Source organism: Pieris rapae, chromosome Z (genome assembly GCF_905147795.1).
Source record: "Pieris rapae chromosome Z, ilPieRapa1.1, whole genome shotgun sequence".
Lineage (NCBI taxonomy): Eukaryota > Metazoa > Arthropoda > Insecta > Lepidoptera > Pieridae > Pieris > Pieris rapae.
In genome coordinates, this window is record NC_059534.1 from 1,398,548 (window position 1) to 1,417,612 (window position 19,065).

A 19,065-nucleotide genomic window follows, 5' to 3' on the forward strand; every position below is an offset into this window, starting at 1 on the left:
TAGTTAAAAAAGTAAACAAACGATCTGTCAACATTTGACTGCGACGTTGACAATGTAGCGTATCGTAGATACGCACTAAAAATGTACATACTATATTGTGTAGTATTTACTATACAATTTTCATGTAATGTGGCAACATAAATACAGGACACTAAGAAAATAAGACGATCGGATGGATATGTATTTTTTCCCTTGAGCATTTTCTATAAGAATATAAATTAATTACTGTTGTTTGATAAATTGGTTGTGATTTATAACAAGATAGAACATCCCATAACAACATTGATTGTAGAATATTATCATAATTCTCCATTGGATTCGAATTGTAAACTATACTAATTGACTAAAGGGATGCTTGATTTAAGAGCGTTTAAATATTATTCTAATTTATAAATCACGATAAGATATGTCTGTTAAATTGACAATATTATCAAATTGATTATATTGTGTCAACGAAAAAGCTAGTATTTTAAAGGTAATAAAAATTTTGTACACAATAACATACATTTAAAATACCAATATGTATATCTAAAAAACTTCTAATTTAATAGAAACTAAGTATATCAGGAAATTAAATATTTCTGAACGGATAATTTTGTTATGACGATTAATTTTATTAAGGATCATTACTTTTCAGTAACAGTGAAAACTTTTCATGGACGTTGTTTTCTTAGGGACAAGAAAAAATCCCCGTCTTTTTGTGATGTACTTGGCTGAGGATTCATTTTGATGGAAAACCAAAGCAAATAGATTCACAATTCACATTTTCAAAGTTATAATATTAAGTATAGCATACCTCTTTAGTATATATATCTCTATAGTCTGTCGGTCATGAAATAAAAAAACAATTTCACTAACATATTTTATTGATCAGTATTTTACAAACTATAATAATAAATATGGAATGTAACACTCACAAAACAGTTACACGAACAGGTTAATACGTTGAACTAAAGTTTAACTATACGAAAACGATACAATACTTTTTGATACTTGGTTACGAATTCACGAAAGCGATATTTACTATTCCGGAGGAGTCCGTATGGGATTTCACATCACTGTAATTTTCTGTTAACCCATAACAGATCGAAGGTAGTTTCCAATACGATAACAAAATACTCTAGTCGTGGAGTTATAAATTGTATCTACCCTCGTCACTTTAGTCTAACATTTCACCCACAGAAAATAAACAATGTCTAACAACTAGCGATATTTAATATTTCAGTTTCAGTCTACCCTCACTTTCGTTGTGCAAATGTGAGGGTAGACTTCGAGACATAATGGCAATAACACGCTACAAATAATTAACTGAATAATTTTACTATTTCTATTCTAACATGTAAATATATGTATTGTTATATATATATGTTATATCACTTATATAGGACCAAGGCGACTAGGGAAGTTATAGTTGTATAGTTTTACAATATTACATAGCTCCATTTGTATAAAAATGATATATTTATATGACGTAATGAAACTAAAACTCTAGATAAACCCGAAACAACAAATTGTTAATGTTTCGAAAAGTCGGCGATAGATGGCGTTTATAAAACAAACCTGACGATGAAGTTTTTGAAGTACTTTACGAACAAATTGGTCTGGCTAAGTAAAATCGCTTTAAAAATTAAAAACTGATTCCGTTTCATGATTTATCAATATAATAGGTGGTCAGCCTCCTGTACTTGACACGCCGTCATCTTGGGGCTATTAAGAGCTGCAAAATTTTGATGTAGCTTTAACTGACCAACAAATGGGCTATGTAAATTGTCTTTATATACGTCAATAATGATTAACTTGCTTTATAATATTTATTAAGACAATTAAAATTCCGATAGACGGCGTATATATCAAGACACAGAAAATCTAAGTTTATTATCATGTATTTAAAATATTCTATTAACTAAATAGATAAAATGCTTCTATATTTCCTATGACCTCCATAGAGAGGCAGCAGAAGATATTACCATGAAACATTTTGAATTCACTAATTCTTAATATATAATTTATAATTTTCAACAAGAGTAGAATTATCGAATTAAAACGTCACATACAAATAAACTGCGAATCACGTCCCACGTGTTCAAAGGTATTAGTACAAGCCGTTTTAATCCTTACAATAAACATTTTATATTGAGCACCTACGAATAAAAAGCATCGGTAACATTTGACAAAAAATAATATTAAAAAATATAATTTTCTTGTCATCACTGCAAAGACTCTTTACCGTGAAAACTTCTTCACCAATATTTCTCTTACATACAAAGAAGAAGCTCACCAGATGGATACTCAATACCAGAGGCCATTACCACTTGTACGCTTTGCAGGAACCTAAGTCGTTTTGGTAATGTCAAAATTACAGACATATTTGATTCCCGGTACAATAATTATTCAATTAAGATTTTAAATCTCTGTATTTTTTCCCGCCTACATGCAATGTTCAGAGTTGTTCAAATTCTGCAGTCTACAAGCGTCGTCGAGGCAGAAATTACACCCTTCCACAAATGAGCTTCAAAGGAACCGAAACAATTCGACTTAGAGTCCTGGAGCCTGCTATACCTAAAAAGGCTTTGCATTGAGTGCCCAAGGATAGCTGAGCCTTCTGACCAAATGGTCAGAAGGCTCAGCTATCCTTGGGCACGTAATTCGTTTAATCGAACAGGAAGTAAATACTTCCTGTTCGATTAAACGAATTCGACTGAATTAATACCTTAATTATCTACTGATATAACCTATACATGTATATAATTCAATTAAACATTTACTAACGCTGTTAAAGCTATATTTTTCATAATATACATATATTTAAATGTTATTTTTTGTTTATTGGTAACATATTATATTTGTATACTCTATTTTGGTCTCTACATATTGTTCATTAGGTCATATATATCAACATTAAAGAGGGCAACACTCGTTACAAAATTGTCTATTTATCTGTCAAGTATGACTAAAAAATTATTAAACTCAATAATTTTTTTGTCTAAATACACAAAAATTATACAAATAACTATAGCTGCTGAAGCACCACTGACAGACCAGCGCTAGTGTTTAGGCAAGTATGAGGTTGGTGTTTCATGAGGTGATCTTAGTGTTGTATTATGGCATGTATGTATTGTGGCATTAACAATTCATCATACATCATGATGGACTGATAAAGTCGTTAATATACACTGTTATAAGTGCAGTACCGAAATTGGTGGCATTATTCACGCCAGACCTTGCTATGGGTTGGGAAATGTTTTTATTGAGGAGTCTTTGTGTAGCCAAAAATAAACTTCGGAGAAAACGCATAACTGGTTATAGGCCATGAGCAGGTCGGGCAATTTTGTGACTGAAACGTGTTGCTATCTTTAATAAATCAGTAAAGGCTGAAATTTATATAATTGCCAAATAGAAATGCGTGAATTTTATTAGAGAAAATTCTTTGTTGAATTAATCCTGGATTCAGAGTACACATATTGGAGAACTTATGTGGACACAGATTTATGTATAATACAATCTGATAGGCAAGGAGACGATTAGCTTCCTGCGTCACACGCTGTCGTGTTAGGTCTAAGGGAACATCACAATGTTTTCCTTTGCACGAGTGTTAAAAAGTCTATTTTTAGTTTTTTTGTAAATGTCTCGACTAGGAAGTAAACTGAGCACCAGTCTAGCGATGAGCAACTGTTGAAATTAATCTATCTCTCTATAAATTTCAGCCTTAGTGATATTTGAATAATTTAAGTATTAGAATAAATGTGGCATCTGTTTATAATTAAATTGCTGAACTCTTTCTATAACAGCGTTACAATATTACATAGACTAAATAATTAAGTACCAAGTATTAATATAAAATAAATTGAAGTAGTATCGTTCGAACTATATCTATCTTGATCTACTTAACCAGCGTAAACAATGTAACAGAAAGAGACGAAAGAGTTGTTAAATTTAAAATTGTATTTTTATATGATATAAGATTAAGTACATAATGGACGAAATGATATTAATAGTGAGCAATCAAAATGGCACCATATACTTAATACAATTCGCAAATTGCTAATGCGCTTGGGCGCCATGTTTTTTGGTCAAGTACCGTCAGCAAAAAAAAATGTTTTTATTAGATTAGTCGATTATGCCGGTATTAGGATGTTCTCGCTACAACCTTTAGGTCTGGACCTCATTAAAATTGTTTTATGAGGCAAGTAGGTCAGCTGTATGTGCCTTCGTGCCTAGGGCTATTTTCGGAAGTCCATCACCTAAATCGGCATCTGCATTAAACATCAACACTTGACTTGCTAACTGTACTATTGTTCCAGCGCATTAGCAGTTTGCGGAGATATTCTCTAAATATAGCAACACTAATACGGAATGTTTAATACTTAAATCTAAATAATCTATTAAACTTAACAATCCAAAGACACAACTGTATGGCTGATATACGTAATATTTAAATGCAATAAAAATATGTTTTTTTAAAATAGGCTACAGAAATCTCATACATTGTCATACATAATATATCTATGTCTATTGCAAATGTTAAATACTGGATACATACATTTTTATATAACGAACAAAATCCGAATATACACCAAATGTAAACAAGAGAAGTTCAGACGCGCCTGACTTTATTTAGTCACATGTGACTGACACAATGTAGGACAAGCATGACCGATAAAATAAAGCTCACATGAGACCGAATATTGTATTAAGTCATATGTTGGCGACCAAATGCAACGCACATGTGTCCAATATACGACCGACACAATTAATTACACATGAGACTGACTTTTTGTATGTCACACGAGACTGACACAATGTTTGTAGTGACATATTGAGGCGTTACTCATACGTGACAGACATTATGTAACTCACATGTGACCAACGTGTCCCCCCAAATGCCCAACACGATTCGGACATGTTTAGATTTTAGTGAGTAAACCGTCCAATTCCAGTACATCGGGTACTTCGATGTCTTCAAGACGAATTGACGAAGGGCTGTAATAAAACTGAACTGCGAATATAACTTTTGAATCCATCAACAGGTTTTTCTGAAAAAAAAAACATTAAGTTTATTTCCGGAAGTCCAAATCTCACCTAAATCGGTTCAGTATTTTTAGACACGTTGATTGGTAGGGCTATATATGTATTGAGGTGATAGACCCATATACAGGATGATCTATGAGCCGAAGTGCGTTGCCGACCTTTTAAGAATTAGGTGGCAGTTTACCGCAGCAATGTTTTAAAATTTGTGTATGTTTTTTATTTTTCGCCATTTAAAGGCAAAGAAAATAATTTTATGTAACCTGTATTGTTAATTATCACTCCACTTCTGATGTTATGAGATCTCTAGATTGTCAAATTTTATTTTAAAAAAATGTGTGTACTTCTTTGGGCTAACAAAAGTCTTATTATAACGCATTATCTAGTAAAATAAAGTTTAAATAACAAATTGTTCATGTGACTTACAGACTCCGACTCAGCACCAGGCCTGTTCTTCATCAGCTTTTGTATTTCGAGTATAAATTCCTTCGTTACTTTCACCTCGTACTCTTCAGCCGGTGTGTACATGTTGAGAATCTGAAAATGTTCAGGAATATTTATTAATAAATTTTCAACAAAACATCACTTTAGATGTAATCTGTTTTTTAATATTTCATATAGTAGCTTTTGTTCGAAATTCAAATTTATTTGAGGTTATCTTTCTCATCTAATTAATGTTTTTTATTTGATAAGCTGTAGAGTACATTATACGCATTTGTTCGAAATTGAAATATGTAATGGATTTAGATATAATCTGTTTTTTTATTTTATACTCTATATATTACTTTTATTCGAAATTCAAATAATTATATTTCTATCAAATCTATTTTAGATTCGATAATGTTTATGGAGTACATTACATTTCGTTCGAAAATCAAATAATGAAATTAGACATTGTTCTTTACTCAATTTGTTTGAATTAAAAATTGTTCGAATTAAAAATACTGGTTAACAAAGCTATTTTTAATTTTTTATATTCTGTGCAACTATTATCTAAGAGCTTTGTTCCAAATTCAAATAATCCCATACACACCTTACAAACTTGTATAGCCGTCAGATCGGCGCACATCTCCACAGTACTTGCGACATCGGCCATTGACTTTCTCGCTTGTAACAGTTGAACCGCCTGTGTTATCGGCTTTAGGACCGATAAGGTGTCCTCCACCTTAAACAAATATTAAATAATTTATTTATTAACACTTCTAACACTAAGAATTGAACATAATTAAATGCAAAGGAGGGCAACTGGCCGCCTTGTCGCTTTCGCGGCATCTCTTCCAGGCTTAATTTTATATCTAATTTATAGAGGTTTCTAGCCGTTTATTTAAACCATACATGGCCCAATAAATTTTACAAAATTTTTCGTATATTTCCTAGTGTTATTCATAGCTATTGCCTTTTTGGCAATAGAGACAAAAAAACAAAAACCACGCTATAGCTCCATTCGTTCTTGATAAGTGTTAGAACCTACACAAAGTATATATAAGTAATTCAAAATTCAATTAAACCGTGATAATTTCAAAAAAAAAATGCAAAACTATCGGCAATATGGCGTCCAGTCCCTATGACGTAATATCCTTGTAAACAAACGTCAAATGCGTGTTAATTGTCATTCTGAAATGACACATTGAGAAAAACGGGCTGCGATAAAATTAAACTTCAACAGCATTAGGAGTGGTCAGAAGACGTTTACCAGAAATTGTCACGTGACTGACCCAACATAAACCCAAGAACTCGATTTCTTTAGGGGGTAAGGGCCAGAATCTGTTGCACAGATCCCAGCAACAAAGACGTTGCTACTGAATGCTCTCTCAACTATCTCACTATAAATTTTATATGCTTTGACTCCCTCAATCTCAAAATATACTTACACATTTCTGGCCATATTCAGACAGGTTCTCCTTGATCCAGGTCTCCAGGTGTGAGATGTTGTACCTGATTTGTAGCCCTTTAGCCCAGCAGCACAGGTCCTTGCGCAGGAGCAACTGATTGAGGCTGTAGGCGCAGATGAAGTAGAATAGCTGGAAAGAGTATATTTTTTTGTTAATTTAGATCATTTTTTACCGGTTATTACCTATATTACCCACTCTCAATTATTAGCGGTTACTAATCGCTTAAAAGATGGTATCTATCTCTCCTAATTTATCGAATACTAAAACGCCATATTTGAACTTGTAATAAAGTTTCATCAAAATCGTTACAGCAGTTTGTAATATTTACGAATTTCAGTCAACAGATATGGAAGACGGTTATGTAATTTTAATATTTTATATAATAATAATAATAGTCAAAATTTCATTGAAATCGGATCAGTAGTTTTGTGATATCTCGTCACTTGATAGATATTTAAAAATAAATAACTTCCTTGACCTTTTATTATGATCTGACAATTTAAATCTATTTTTATATCTTAGAATCTAGAATATTACCTGTTTAAAGATCATAGCACGTAGCGGTGTATCAACCTGATGCACTTTGAGATGTTCATGCATAACAGCCAAGTCATGCTTCAGCCTGGTGGGGCCTGCTGAGGCCGCAGGAGTAGGAACAGCTTTGGGGCTGGAGAGTCCACTTATTTCTTCGTACTCTAGTATCGCTGGCACAATTAGGCGTTCATATTGGGTCTGCATGTGAGTTATGAGTCCTGGAAATAAATTTTCACACATGATGTCTGCTTAAGATTCTTTCTTATTTTGACCATGACGTCACACATTAGCTGCCGATTGAAGAGAGAGATATTACACGATTTTTGAAAAAACTAAAACGTTTTAGGGGGCGTCCATAAATTACGTGAGGTGTTTTTTTTAAATTTTCTTTCTTAAATGATCTTAATCGCATTACGATTACGCTTAAAATTAAATCTTAAGCATGTACAATCTGGATTAAATGGATCAAAATAGTATTATTATTTTTTGTTTCAATCAGAAAAAAAAATTGTGTGATATTTGCCGAGACCCCCCCTCTCTCCAACGTAACATTAGATGAGATTTGAGACGCCCCCCGAGACCCCCTCTCCCCCTTAAACACCTCACGTAATTTATGGACGCCCCCTTATACTTTTAAAATAATGAAAAATTAAGAGAATGAAAAACCGGCCTTAGACCCGACAAGACGGCCGCGGCGTCACAGAAGGCCGATCAACTAGATTATTAGATTAACAAATCAGGATACATAGGCCCAGACTAAAAAAGGTACTCATTTTTTCAAGTGAGTACTTGAACTAGAAGATTTTTTAGATTTGAGGGTAACTTATGCTACCCTCAAATCCAAATAGAGATGGAACTTAAGAGCTGGAAATGAGATAAAGAAAATTCGAGAACATACACAGACTCCGAGCTGCTGGAAATGTCCCTGTCATTTAAATCGGTTAAAATTCTGTGAAGAAATAATTACCTTGATATATCCAAATTGCGATGTCGCTCAACACTTGCCGATATTCCGACAAGTCAAAGATACGTAGACTCTGTTGGTTTTGTCTGGGCGTATTGCTTGATTGATAAGTCTCATCACCGCTGTATTGGCGCATGTTGTTAAGAAATCTGGAATTCCATTATTTTGTTATCAAGGGGAACAGCGTTTTATATAGAGCAGAGTGCAAACCGGCATGGGGCTCACTTGATGTTAAATGATGGACCCATGATCAATCAAACCATGATTTCATATACAAAATAGTAAAGCATTTTAAAAATGCTGCAATGTAATACATTTCAACTTTCTGGTTTATGTTTTTTTCTTTCTTCATTCGAGAAAAATCTTCTTTTAATCCTCTTAAGAATTGAAATAGGAAGTTTGAGTAAGGTCTAAAAAACTCAACCCAGAGATTCATCTCCCAACTTCCATGCTGTGCGTGCATGTTCCAGCAATTTATTTATAGGGGTAAACTTGAATGAGACGCTCGTCCAACAAATTATCATCTTAAACTTGCAGAGTACTCACCTGATTTCGCTACATCTACGACCGAACCTACCTCAACATATTAGCGAGCCAAAGAATGCTGTACTCCGAATTATCAGATCGTTTCTTTAGGGTCTTCTTGACGGCAGTTCGGATTCCCTTCATCAAGGAGTGCATCTTGGGCTCATCGTCGACGTGGTCTGTGTGACGTAGCATCATGAAGAGGATAAAGGCTGGAAGACCTGGGAGTAGTGTCGTCGCTACGTGGGCCTTAAGATCTGTAAATATATATTTACGATAATTTTACCTACATTCATATTATAATAAATGATTTGATTGTTTGAATTGAAAATGTTCCATTGGACAGTTTTGAGAATTTTTTCCACCATTTAACCCTTCGTTATCCTAGATGAACATTTTGTTTACGGTGTGCAGACCAATAAAGATTCATTTATGCTGATGAAAATATTGACAATAGAGCAGTGATTACTATACAAAGACCGGGGCCTAATAGACGTGGGCTGTAGAATATTTTATCAAAAGGTTAGGAGCAGGAAATTCATGTTTGCAATGCCGAGGCAATACAGCAGTTTTCTACACTACATATGTGGAACAAAATACTTCTGCATTTAAGTCTATTTACCGAAAGCTTTAGTCTATAAGAAGCAGCCACCCACCCACGTGAGCGTTCATGGGCTGCATGAGCAGTACTGGGTACATGCTAGTCTTTGAGGGAATATGCTTTTCGGAGGTCATAACTCCTTGAACACAGTCCATTAGTTCGAATATGGAATCATTTAGTAGACCGTAGCATGGCCAGCTATCGAGGATGTATAAGACCTGGATCTGTCTATAATCTAACTAATATCTCTTTGGACAATGATGCAACTTACCAATTATAAGCTTTTTGATGATCGTGTGTTCGTCTTGCAATTTATATTCGAACATTCCGAGGTACTCCCTCTCTTTCTTTCTGGTCACAGTAGCCATCTCCAATGGGACAGTTGTGTTCGGAGATATTATTGTATCTGAAAATACAAATATTTTAAACTTATTCCAGGTATTGGAACTTTGAAGTCAGTCGTAGTTTCGAGGTCGCGAAAGCGATATAAACCTTTTTAAATAACACGGGGCACACGGGCAAGAGGCTCTGCTGATAATGCCCATGGACACACAAACTATTATTTTTGAATCTCTTACATACCATTTCCTTCTAAAATCTCCTTAATATCTTCAACACCAGCCTCCTTCAACTTGTTGATCAGCATACGAATTTGATTCTTATAACGGCGACAGCAATCTGATAGCTTGTCCACACGTTCCTGAAAATATATAAAATTAATGTATAATTGTTATGTCTCATAGAACGGTGCAACTATCAACTCGGCGACTGTGCACCAATGGACTCTTCTAAACGCGTTTAACACTCGCTCTTGCGAGGAAAAACGTAACACTGACAAAGGATGAACACCTACTTGCCTATTAAGAAGTTGATACATAAGAGGCTCGGAGGTAATCGGTTATATTTTTTACTTTAAACGTCAGAAAGAGTCAACTTCACTCACCTGTATGGCTAAACTTTCTGCAACGAGACGAATAATTTCATTCTGCGCATATTCTTGGGTTTTATTCTTTGGCTCTACGCTTAGATCTGTGCTTAATAATCTGGGAAATGGATAACTTTGTTAAATTCGAGTTCCTAGTTTTTGAATTTTTCGAAAAAGCTGTTTACCACTTACCAAAAGATTCCAACTAACCAGAGATTCAAATCATACGTGTATTTGCTATTTTAGTCAACGCTTTTCCATATTAATATTACTATACTATGGTTTAAAATTTGGTTTAAATATATAACAGGAGATGGGAATAGAGTCCATTATGGTTGTGGTTTATGATATTTTCCTTTGAATAATTGTAATGTAGAGGGAGGGTAAAACTTGCTGAGTTTCTTGCCCGTTCTTCTCAGAACAAGGCCTCCTGGTAGTTTTGCGAACGGATGGCCTAGTGTTGCTCTTTCGCAAATTTTGTAAACGTTTTTGACATTCATAAGCATGCCCTAAGACGCATCTACACTGAATAAACGATTTTGATTTGTTTTGATATACATGTAGCCAAAAAATCTTAAACAAGGCTATACTATACAGACTATAATATAGGTAGTAGGCAATATAAGGCAACTATAGATGGGGAAGCAGTGTGGGTTAAAAGAGAAGACAGGGATACGAAAAGGAATGTTTAGGTGGTGTGGAAGTGGTTAATAAGTAGGTTGAGTCTGCCTTGCCAAAATCTACGATGTACTAGAGAAGGTAAAAGGGATCCCTTTTACCTTCTCTAGTACATCGGATAAACGATGAGCAGGTGAATGTGAATTGAAAGTAATCATGAAAGTGGATGAGGCAATGCAGCAGCGTAGCAAGTGTATATTGGGTTCTGTTAAATCTTCCGGGAAAATTGCGAAATAATATAAATAAATATATAAAACCCAGCCGTAACCGACAAGCATGGTGAATGTCATGAAAGTGAATGAAGCGAGAGAAGTATGCGGGAAAAGCCAGTGAAACTATAGATATATATTTTAAACGTCGATAAAAAAATTATCATTATGTCAGCAGCATCAAGTCTTGTCATAAATTACAAACAGTCTCAGTTATCAGTCTTTATTAACATAATTACAAGAATATACAAGAAATAATAAATAAAATGCCACATGTAAAGGGAGTATGGGAAATATAGAATTCCACAAGAATTAATTCTATACTTTCCATGCTACAACCAAACGCTAAACAAGCCAAGCTATATACAATTAAAAACTAACGATCTGGTCACCAGCCTCAGGTAATCGACAGGTTAATGACTAATGTTAATGATAATGACTTCGGGTGAATGACCTCAGATGATTGATGACATATATGGAAATTCAACGTACTATTTAGCAACCAAGGTCTGGAAAATACACAAAGATGTTTTTGAATTATTTCAATTCATAAAAAAATAGTTTAAACATACATACAATTTATAATCAGAAGAATTTAGAAGCTTAGAATCAGAAAGGATGTAAAGAAAATAGTGATAAAAAGGTTGCATATTCTATAAATTATAAAAGCCTTCATAAAGTACAAGAGAGAAGGCATTTTATTAAAACTATAATGTAAATAAGAAAAGAAAAAAGAGTTCCCTGTTGAAAATGGTTTTCATGCTAAAGGTCGACCTAATAATATTTTTCAAATGACGTTGAAATTTCGAAGCTACCGTCTGCTGTTCACTGTAAATAATGATTAACTCAGTTGCACACCAACCCCACCTTCAAACCACCATCAACCTCTACCAGGAAGCCTTGGCTCCTGATTAAATTTGCAAGCTATAGCTGGGGAATAAAGGACAGGAGGCTCACCTGATGTCAAGTGATAACTCTGCCCATGGACACTCACAATACTCAAGAGTTCGCTAAGAAGTACGCTACTATCATTGAAGGATCCTAAGTCGAATTCGGAAATACTTCAGTGGGCATTGTTGATCAGTCTACTGTCCTTGACAATGGATATTTGATAAAAAAAAAATATTATAGAACAGGGGTCAAACGGACAGGAGGCTCATCTGATGTTAAGTGATACCGCCGCCCATGGACACTCGATGCCAGAGGTCTCGCGAGTGCGTTGCCGGCCTTTTAAGAATTTGTACGCTCTTTTCTTGAAGGACCCTAAGTCGAATTGGTTCGGAAATACTTCAGTCGGCAGCTGGTACAAATGGTTTCTTCACGATGCTTTTACCTTTAGCTAGGATTTGATAAGACCTGCTTTTGTCTATGTGAGGTAAGTGAGTGATGTAATCTAAAGCAGGTGAATATAATGGGCAAGTGACTGAAGCTATGGTGTCATAACTATTAAAACAAACACGGACAAGTCGATTTAGTTTAAATTTTTTGACTCAACTTCTATTTGACCTGGCCTGTTGACGATTAGCATCGGTTTAAATTATAGGTCAGGTTTGTATTATTAGGTTGTAATAACTTTGTGGCACTACTATTTCGTTTACGATATAATTTTGGTTCTATTTCATTAAAGGTTTTATATTAGCCATTTGAGAAAAAGGAAAAAAAACCTGGAGAAAAGAAAATACAATTACAATTATCCCGTTCGCAAATACTCTTCTCTCTTCTTACATATGAAAGACCAAGAACAGGACAATAACGGAAATCTAAAACCTTCACTTTCAACGTAAGATCTCTATCATAAAAACAAGACAGTCAGATCTGAACATTGAGAAAAATATGGACGAGATTTTCATCCTATTCATCAAAAGGGACCATACTATACTAGACCACTAACATATTTTTTTACAACTTCTACCATTACAATAATCTTAATGTTAACTAATTGCTGTATGGATTCATTAATTAAGCTCTAATAAAGCTATTTGACTAGCTTAATTTAGCTATAAGTACCTGGATGGCCGAGCTTTGCTCGGTATTTTATTTTTTTTATAAATTGTGTTTTTTGGAAATTATATTTAAGTACGAATTACATACTTTTTGTTATTTTCTATCATTTATTCCTAGCTAGATCGATTTATTGCCCCCGAAACCCCCCGTATACTAAATTTCATGAAAATCGTTGGAGCCGATCCCCAGATTCCAATTATATATATATATATATATACAAGAATTGCTCGTTTAAAGGTATAAGATAATAAAGTAATTTTTATATAGTCACGTGACAACGTATTTGTTTTTTTTAAGATCGACGCATTTTAAACTGTGTCATCGGGCAATATATTTCACTGGCAATAGAAATGTGCACGAAATGCAACCCGTTAGCGCTACTTAGCCCCCTGCGAAGGCGGGGTCGAAAATGATTATTTGCCAAAAACGAAAACCAACGAAAACGCCAGGCTACTAATAATTTTATAGTGCCACAATTTATTAAACCGGGTTGATTGTTAATCGTCAACAGGTAGTGTAGTACTTACTTCTGATACTTCTCATTCTCCTCCCGCAGTCTCTCTATCTCCGTCTTTGCATAGGACATGTGTTCAGCGAAGAACTGCTTCTCGGCTGTTAGCTCTTCTTGTAATTGTCTGAATATAAAAAAAGAAATATGTTTACAGGACTTGGATATTTCACTAGCTGCTTGGGCAAAGGTTGTTTATTTAAAAAATGGGGGGGATGGCCCTGGAAGAAGGCCACAGGCTTCCTGGCCTTCTTTATGATTAATAAAAGTAGATGGGATGCTAAATAACTAATGTGCTCTTATGAAGGTAACATAAGAACACTTTTAAACAAACTCTAGCATCGAGAGTGCCCATGGGCGGGGCTATCACTTACCCGTTTGCCCCCTGTTCTATAAAAAAAACACCCTTGGCTTCAGGACTTTTAAGATATCCTTTGAATGGGTATTTCAGGTTAACTTCTTACTGAATCCATAAAAAATAATCCTGCCGGAGCAAGTGAGAAGCATGGAGGCCATCCACTGATTTGGCTTAAATCATTTTAATTACCTATTAATTCCCTTTTGGGTTTCATAGGCGGCAGCCAGCTCTCCATCTCCATTGATGATGTCGACATCAGACCCATAGTTCGATGCTAGCGACTTCAGATTGACAGTCTGAAAAAAAATTATCATTAAAATACAACCAGGGGGATATAGTCTGGCGTTGCTTCGAACCTATGCCCTACAACCAAATATACCACTGGGTAACTAAAGGATCCAAGAATTCTTTACACACGACAATTGCCACGCAGCGGTGGAGGGAGAATGGCCGCCATTTTGAGGTTATTTTGCTATGAGATTTGCAATTATAACTATTCTCGGAGAAACTGTGATGATCAGTTTTAATCAGCAGCTGTGGTCAGAATCTTTCCATTATTGACACAAATATTTCTAACGGGCTCTTTTACTTAGAGTATTTTGTAATTCAGAATTTATTTCCGCTAAATCCACCTTCTCTTTGAGGGTTCAGTTCTAGGGCATATAGTAAAACAAAATACTAACTACAAAATAAATACAAACCATGCAATTTCAGTGAAAGAAAGCGTAAAAAAAATAGAATAAAATTAATAAAACGTGAAACACATGTTTGGAAAGAATAGAAATAGAAATATAGAAAGCCACATTGTGCCTCAGAATCATTCAGTAAAAGAGATTTTAAAAGTTAAAACATGTTTCTCATAAAGCAGATATATATATATTGATAATGCAGCTTCCTATAACTAAACTATTGATATATTTGATGAACGTTGTGACGCCTATGTCAAAAAAGCTGTGTTAACCAAATTATAAATATTCGACACATTTGACAACTTACAACAGTTTTCAACGCTTGGAACCATGGTTTCTGCACAATGTAAGATATTTTAAACACAAATACACAATATATATTTAATATAGAGTCTAGACTCAACTGAACTTAGGCGGAGATTCAGGAACGGTATTTACTGCGCTAAATGAATTCAAACGTCACATAGATCTGTTCCTATGGGCGCTCCGTCAAACTTTTAGGCTGTGTTCAGATGGCTGAATTGTGGCGCTTAGACATCCTAATATATACCTAGCAACCGTTCACATGCGCGTGCGTTAACGCGCGTCAGCGAGCGTTAACGCAGCGCTCAGAGAAAGCAAGACGCGGACAATCGCGCGTTGACTCGCGCTTTGATATTAATGTAATGTCCGTTTGCTGTTCAGTTGAGCGCGCGCTTCATTGCGATCGCATGTGATTTTGTTAATTTTCGTAATTATATTTTGTCTTCGCATTTAAAATGAGTGAATATTTTTTATATTTATATTTTTCTTTATAACATAAGCACAAAATAATAGCCTCTGCCAAGTCCATTTTCTACGTTCTACCGAACTAGACTGACGAGTACTCTCGCAACGCGCATTAGCGCTCATCATCTGAACTCTCTTCAAATTTGATCGCGCGTTAACGCGCGTTACATGTGAACATAGCCTTAATGAAGCAAATTGCCGTTTGGCGGCATTGCTCACTCTACGCCAGCTGCCTCTCTCTTACACGCAAAAAAAAACATGCTCAAGTTCGGCTTTGGCTTTCTGAATACATATAAACGAAATTGATGAAAGACCCAGTTTTCTCTTCTCCGTCTCGTTTCTGAATCTCAGCCTTTTTGGAGGCTCAAGTGATGTTAAAGTGAAAGCTCGGAAGTGCGGCCTTTTAAGAATATTCACACCTCAACGGTTTCGTAATTCCCATGTTCATCGGGGATTTAGGGTTTTGTTATAGGATTGATCAAATCCATTCAGTTTTCGAGGCTATTTATAAATAATCAAATCTAGAAAGATTTATGAAGATAGAATGAAGAATTATTAGCATAGATTTACATATACATTGGCTTAATTGTTCACGTCAATCGATTAAGTTCACAGTGTCCCTTCTATCATTATAAAAAAAATGTTATTAAAAAAATTGTATTAAGGCATATTTCGTTTATTTCCGTCAATACAATTTGACGGTAAATGGAAATAAATGTTTTGTAATGAAAACTCACCTGATGCGACAACACGCTCTTTAGTTGAACACATTCGTCGCGGCGTCTATCCAACTCCTGTTGCATTGCGTCTATTTGTCCTGTAAATCAAATAATTATAAAATAAACGTTGTTAGTAATTAATACGTTATAATACAAGATATAGTAAACCTTAAAAAAACTGTATCCGCTCCAGCTCTTCTAAATCAACTTAGTAATTTTAATTATTATAATTATCTTTTAAAAATTATAAAACAATTCCATTCAATATTTCGATAAAGTATTTGGTTTTTTTTTAATATATATTGTTCCTGCACACTTTATTATTGTCATTATGATAATTAATTTATATGACATTGGCATACCTATCAATATGGCTAATTAATAAATATGAATACAACACTTTCTTTGCAAATAAACAAAAAATTATTTATAATAATTATGATTATTACTTTTTTTCATCATTCATCCCTCCATCAATTCCACAAGTTAGCAATAACTTGTGCCTTACGATGTCAAACGCTTTTCTTAAATCAATGAAGGCACCCAGGGCCATTTTTTGGAGTAAATATTTGCAGCTGCAGCAGATAAAGTGCTGCTTTTTGATCTACCATATAGGCGTTTAAAAATTAAATTAATTACTTTGTAAGTAAGATCCGCCAAAGTGCCAAGTGAAGAGGATCAGAAAGTGGTGCCGATGATGTCTGCAGGCATATTAACGTTCAGAACTTTTAGGACACTCATCATAAACAATTACCTATAACTTCCTTGGAAAGCAGAATACTGTCTCCAGTAGCTCGGAGTCTGTGTATTTGCTCCCGAAGTTTCTTATTCTCAATTTCCAGCTCTTCCACTTTGAATCTGTCGCTATCTGGATTCGAGGGTGGAAGCAAAAGTCGGTCTAAAAAATAAATTAAATTATTATGACCAATATGATAAATTCAAGATCAAGACGATCCTACTTAAAAAAAATATTAACCATTTAAAAAAAAATCTAAATACTCACTCGTCAGTCTGTCTTCTAAATCTGTAGCTCGCTTTTTAGTCCTTGATAATTCACTTTGCAAGATAGAAATTCGGTTTTGCATACGAAGTACAAGCCCTGCATCTGCAATCTATACAAGTATTTCTCCACTTATTAAAGTATGTAAAGAGCAGTGTTAGCCTAGTAGTAGGCTTCAGCGTGCGACGCTCATCCTTGAGGTCGTAGGTTCGATCCCGGGCTGTGCACCAATGGACTTTCTTTCTATGTGCGCATTTAACTTATGCTCCAACGGTGAAGGAAAACATTCAACAAAAAGTCGACGACGTGTGTCAGGCAGTGGAGGCTGATCACCTACTTGCCTATTAGATTTAAATAAAAATGATCATGAAACAGATTCAGAAATCTGAGGCCAAGACCTAAAGAGGTTGTAGCGCCACTGATTTATTTTTATTAAAGTATGTTACTAATTATAAAAGTATTTCTCTATTTATAAGCGTATTTTTCTATCGATAAAAGGACTCTATCATTAGAAAATATTTATTTGCAAAAATAGTTAACAACTAACGAACTGCAAGTATTTTTGCATCTACCTTCACTGTTACAATATTTTACGAACAGTCAAACTTACCGGTGACGGTCCGTTATGCGATCCAGCTGACCAATTGACGGCTTCCAAAGCAGGTCTAGTGGTTTCCACTGAACGAACTGATCCATAACCAAAGTCCTGATAAATACACATATAACATATATATTACAATAATTTATTAAGAATACATTTTTATATAAAAGGGGGAAAACAGACAGAAGCGTCATCTGATGTTAAGTGATACCGCCCCTGTTTGATCACATCAGAAGGCTCGCTAGTGTGTTGCTGGGCTTTTAATAACAGGTACGCTCTTTTCTTAAAGGTCCCTCAGGCGAATTGGATCGAAAATACTAGTCGCCTATGGACAGGCAATGCCTTGAGGAATTAGTTAGGAATATCTATTATTTTTTAACATTTTCAAATTGACATTTACAGATGTTAAACTTTTTCAGACTGAAACAATCCATAGACAACTTGGCAAATCTAAGAGCCAACAACGTCCCCGTCACCCATCCAAATACAACTCTCGACCGTTACTTAACGTCGACGAATTAAAAAAAAGACGGTAGTTTGCAAAATTCAATAATTTAATACATACATCTTCAACGACCGCCTCCTGTTGTGAGTTATTAGCATCGGACAATGATCTTTTATGTGTCCTTTCGGGTACTCTGAAAAAAAAATTTAGACAAATTTTCAATTTCGAAACACAGAAACCGATGGAAGCAGGTGGTCCGCTCTAGATGCTTCGTTGCTGACCACGACCTTCTAGCGCGATAGCTTTCTGATACTACCAGGGTTCTTTTTAGGTCCCTTGAAACAGACATTGTTTATTTGTTTATTTATATAAACACTATCTGTGTTAGGGTACATCTGTCTTAAGGTAGAGTTGTTAATTTCTTCTCTCATATATTTTTATTTCATTTATTAACAGTGTGGTTACAATATAAAAATAGAACATTGTTAAATGAAAAGGAGAGTGTGCGGCCTTATCGCTTTCGAGCGATCTCTCCAAGCAACACATATATTTAGTAATTTAGTGCAGCTTGCTAATACATACACTACATATATACACATACTCCTGTTTTATTACATATA

The 19,065-nt window shown here is 34.8% G+C and overlaps 1 protein-coding gene across 2 annotated transcripts in view; it reads right to left on the reverse strand.

Moving 5' to 3' along the window:
* Window positions 1-4,104: 4,104 nt before the first annotated feature.
* Window positions 4,105-19,065, reverse strand: part of LOC110992647 (unconventional myosin-Va) — a 41,134-nt gene continuing 26,173 nt past the window's right edge. The window contains exons 24-41 of one of the 2 annotated variants that reach the window (XM_045634232.1): window positions 18,566-18,638; window positions 18,010-18,105; window positions 17,403-17,511; window positions 17,154-17,297; window positions 16,418-16,497; window positions 15,220-15,249; window positions 14,413-14,519; window positions 13,885-13,992; window positions 10,485-10,584; window positions 10,124-10,241; window positions 9,813-9,947; window positions 8,993-9,197; window positions 8,419-8,564; window positions 7,455-7,669; window positions 6,897-7,046; window positions 6,059-6,190; window positions 5,452-5,562; window positions 4,105-5,033 (exon numbers count right to left, since the gene is read on the reverse strand). In XM_045634232.1, coding sequence (XP_045490188.1) covers window positions 4,905-5,033; window positions 5,452-5,562; window positions 6,059-6,190; window positions 6,897-7,046; window positions 7,455-7,669; window positions 8,419-8,564; window positions 8,993-9,197; window positions 9,813-9,947; window positions 10,124-10,241; window positions 10,485-10,584; window positions 13,885-13,992; window positions 14,413-14,519; window positions 15,220-15,249; window positions 16,418-16,497; window positions 17,154-17,297; window positions 17,403-17,511; window positions 18,010-18,105; window positions 18,566-18,638 — 2,188 coding nt within the window. In that variant the 3' untranslated portion in view covers window positions 4,105-4,904. The remainder of the gene's footprint in view (window positions 5,034-5,451; window positions 5,563-6,058; window positions 6,191-6,896; window positions 7,047-7,454; window positions 7,670-8,418; window positions 8,565-8,992; window positions 9,198-9,812; window positions 9,948-10,123; window positions 10,242-10,484; window positions 10,585-13,884; window positions 13,993-14,412; window positions 14,520-15,219; window positions 15,250-16,417; window positions 16,498-17,153; window positions 17,298-17,402; window positions 17,512-18,009; window positions 18,106-18,565; window positions 18,639-19,065) is intronic. The other variant, XM_045634233.1, reaches the window with a different exon arrangement.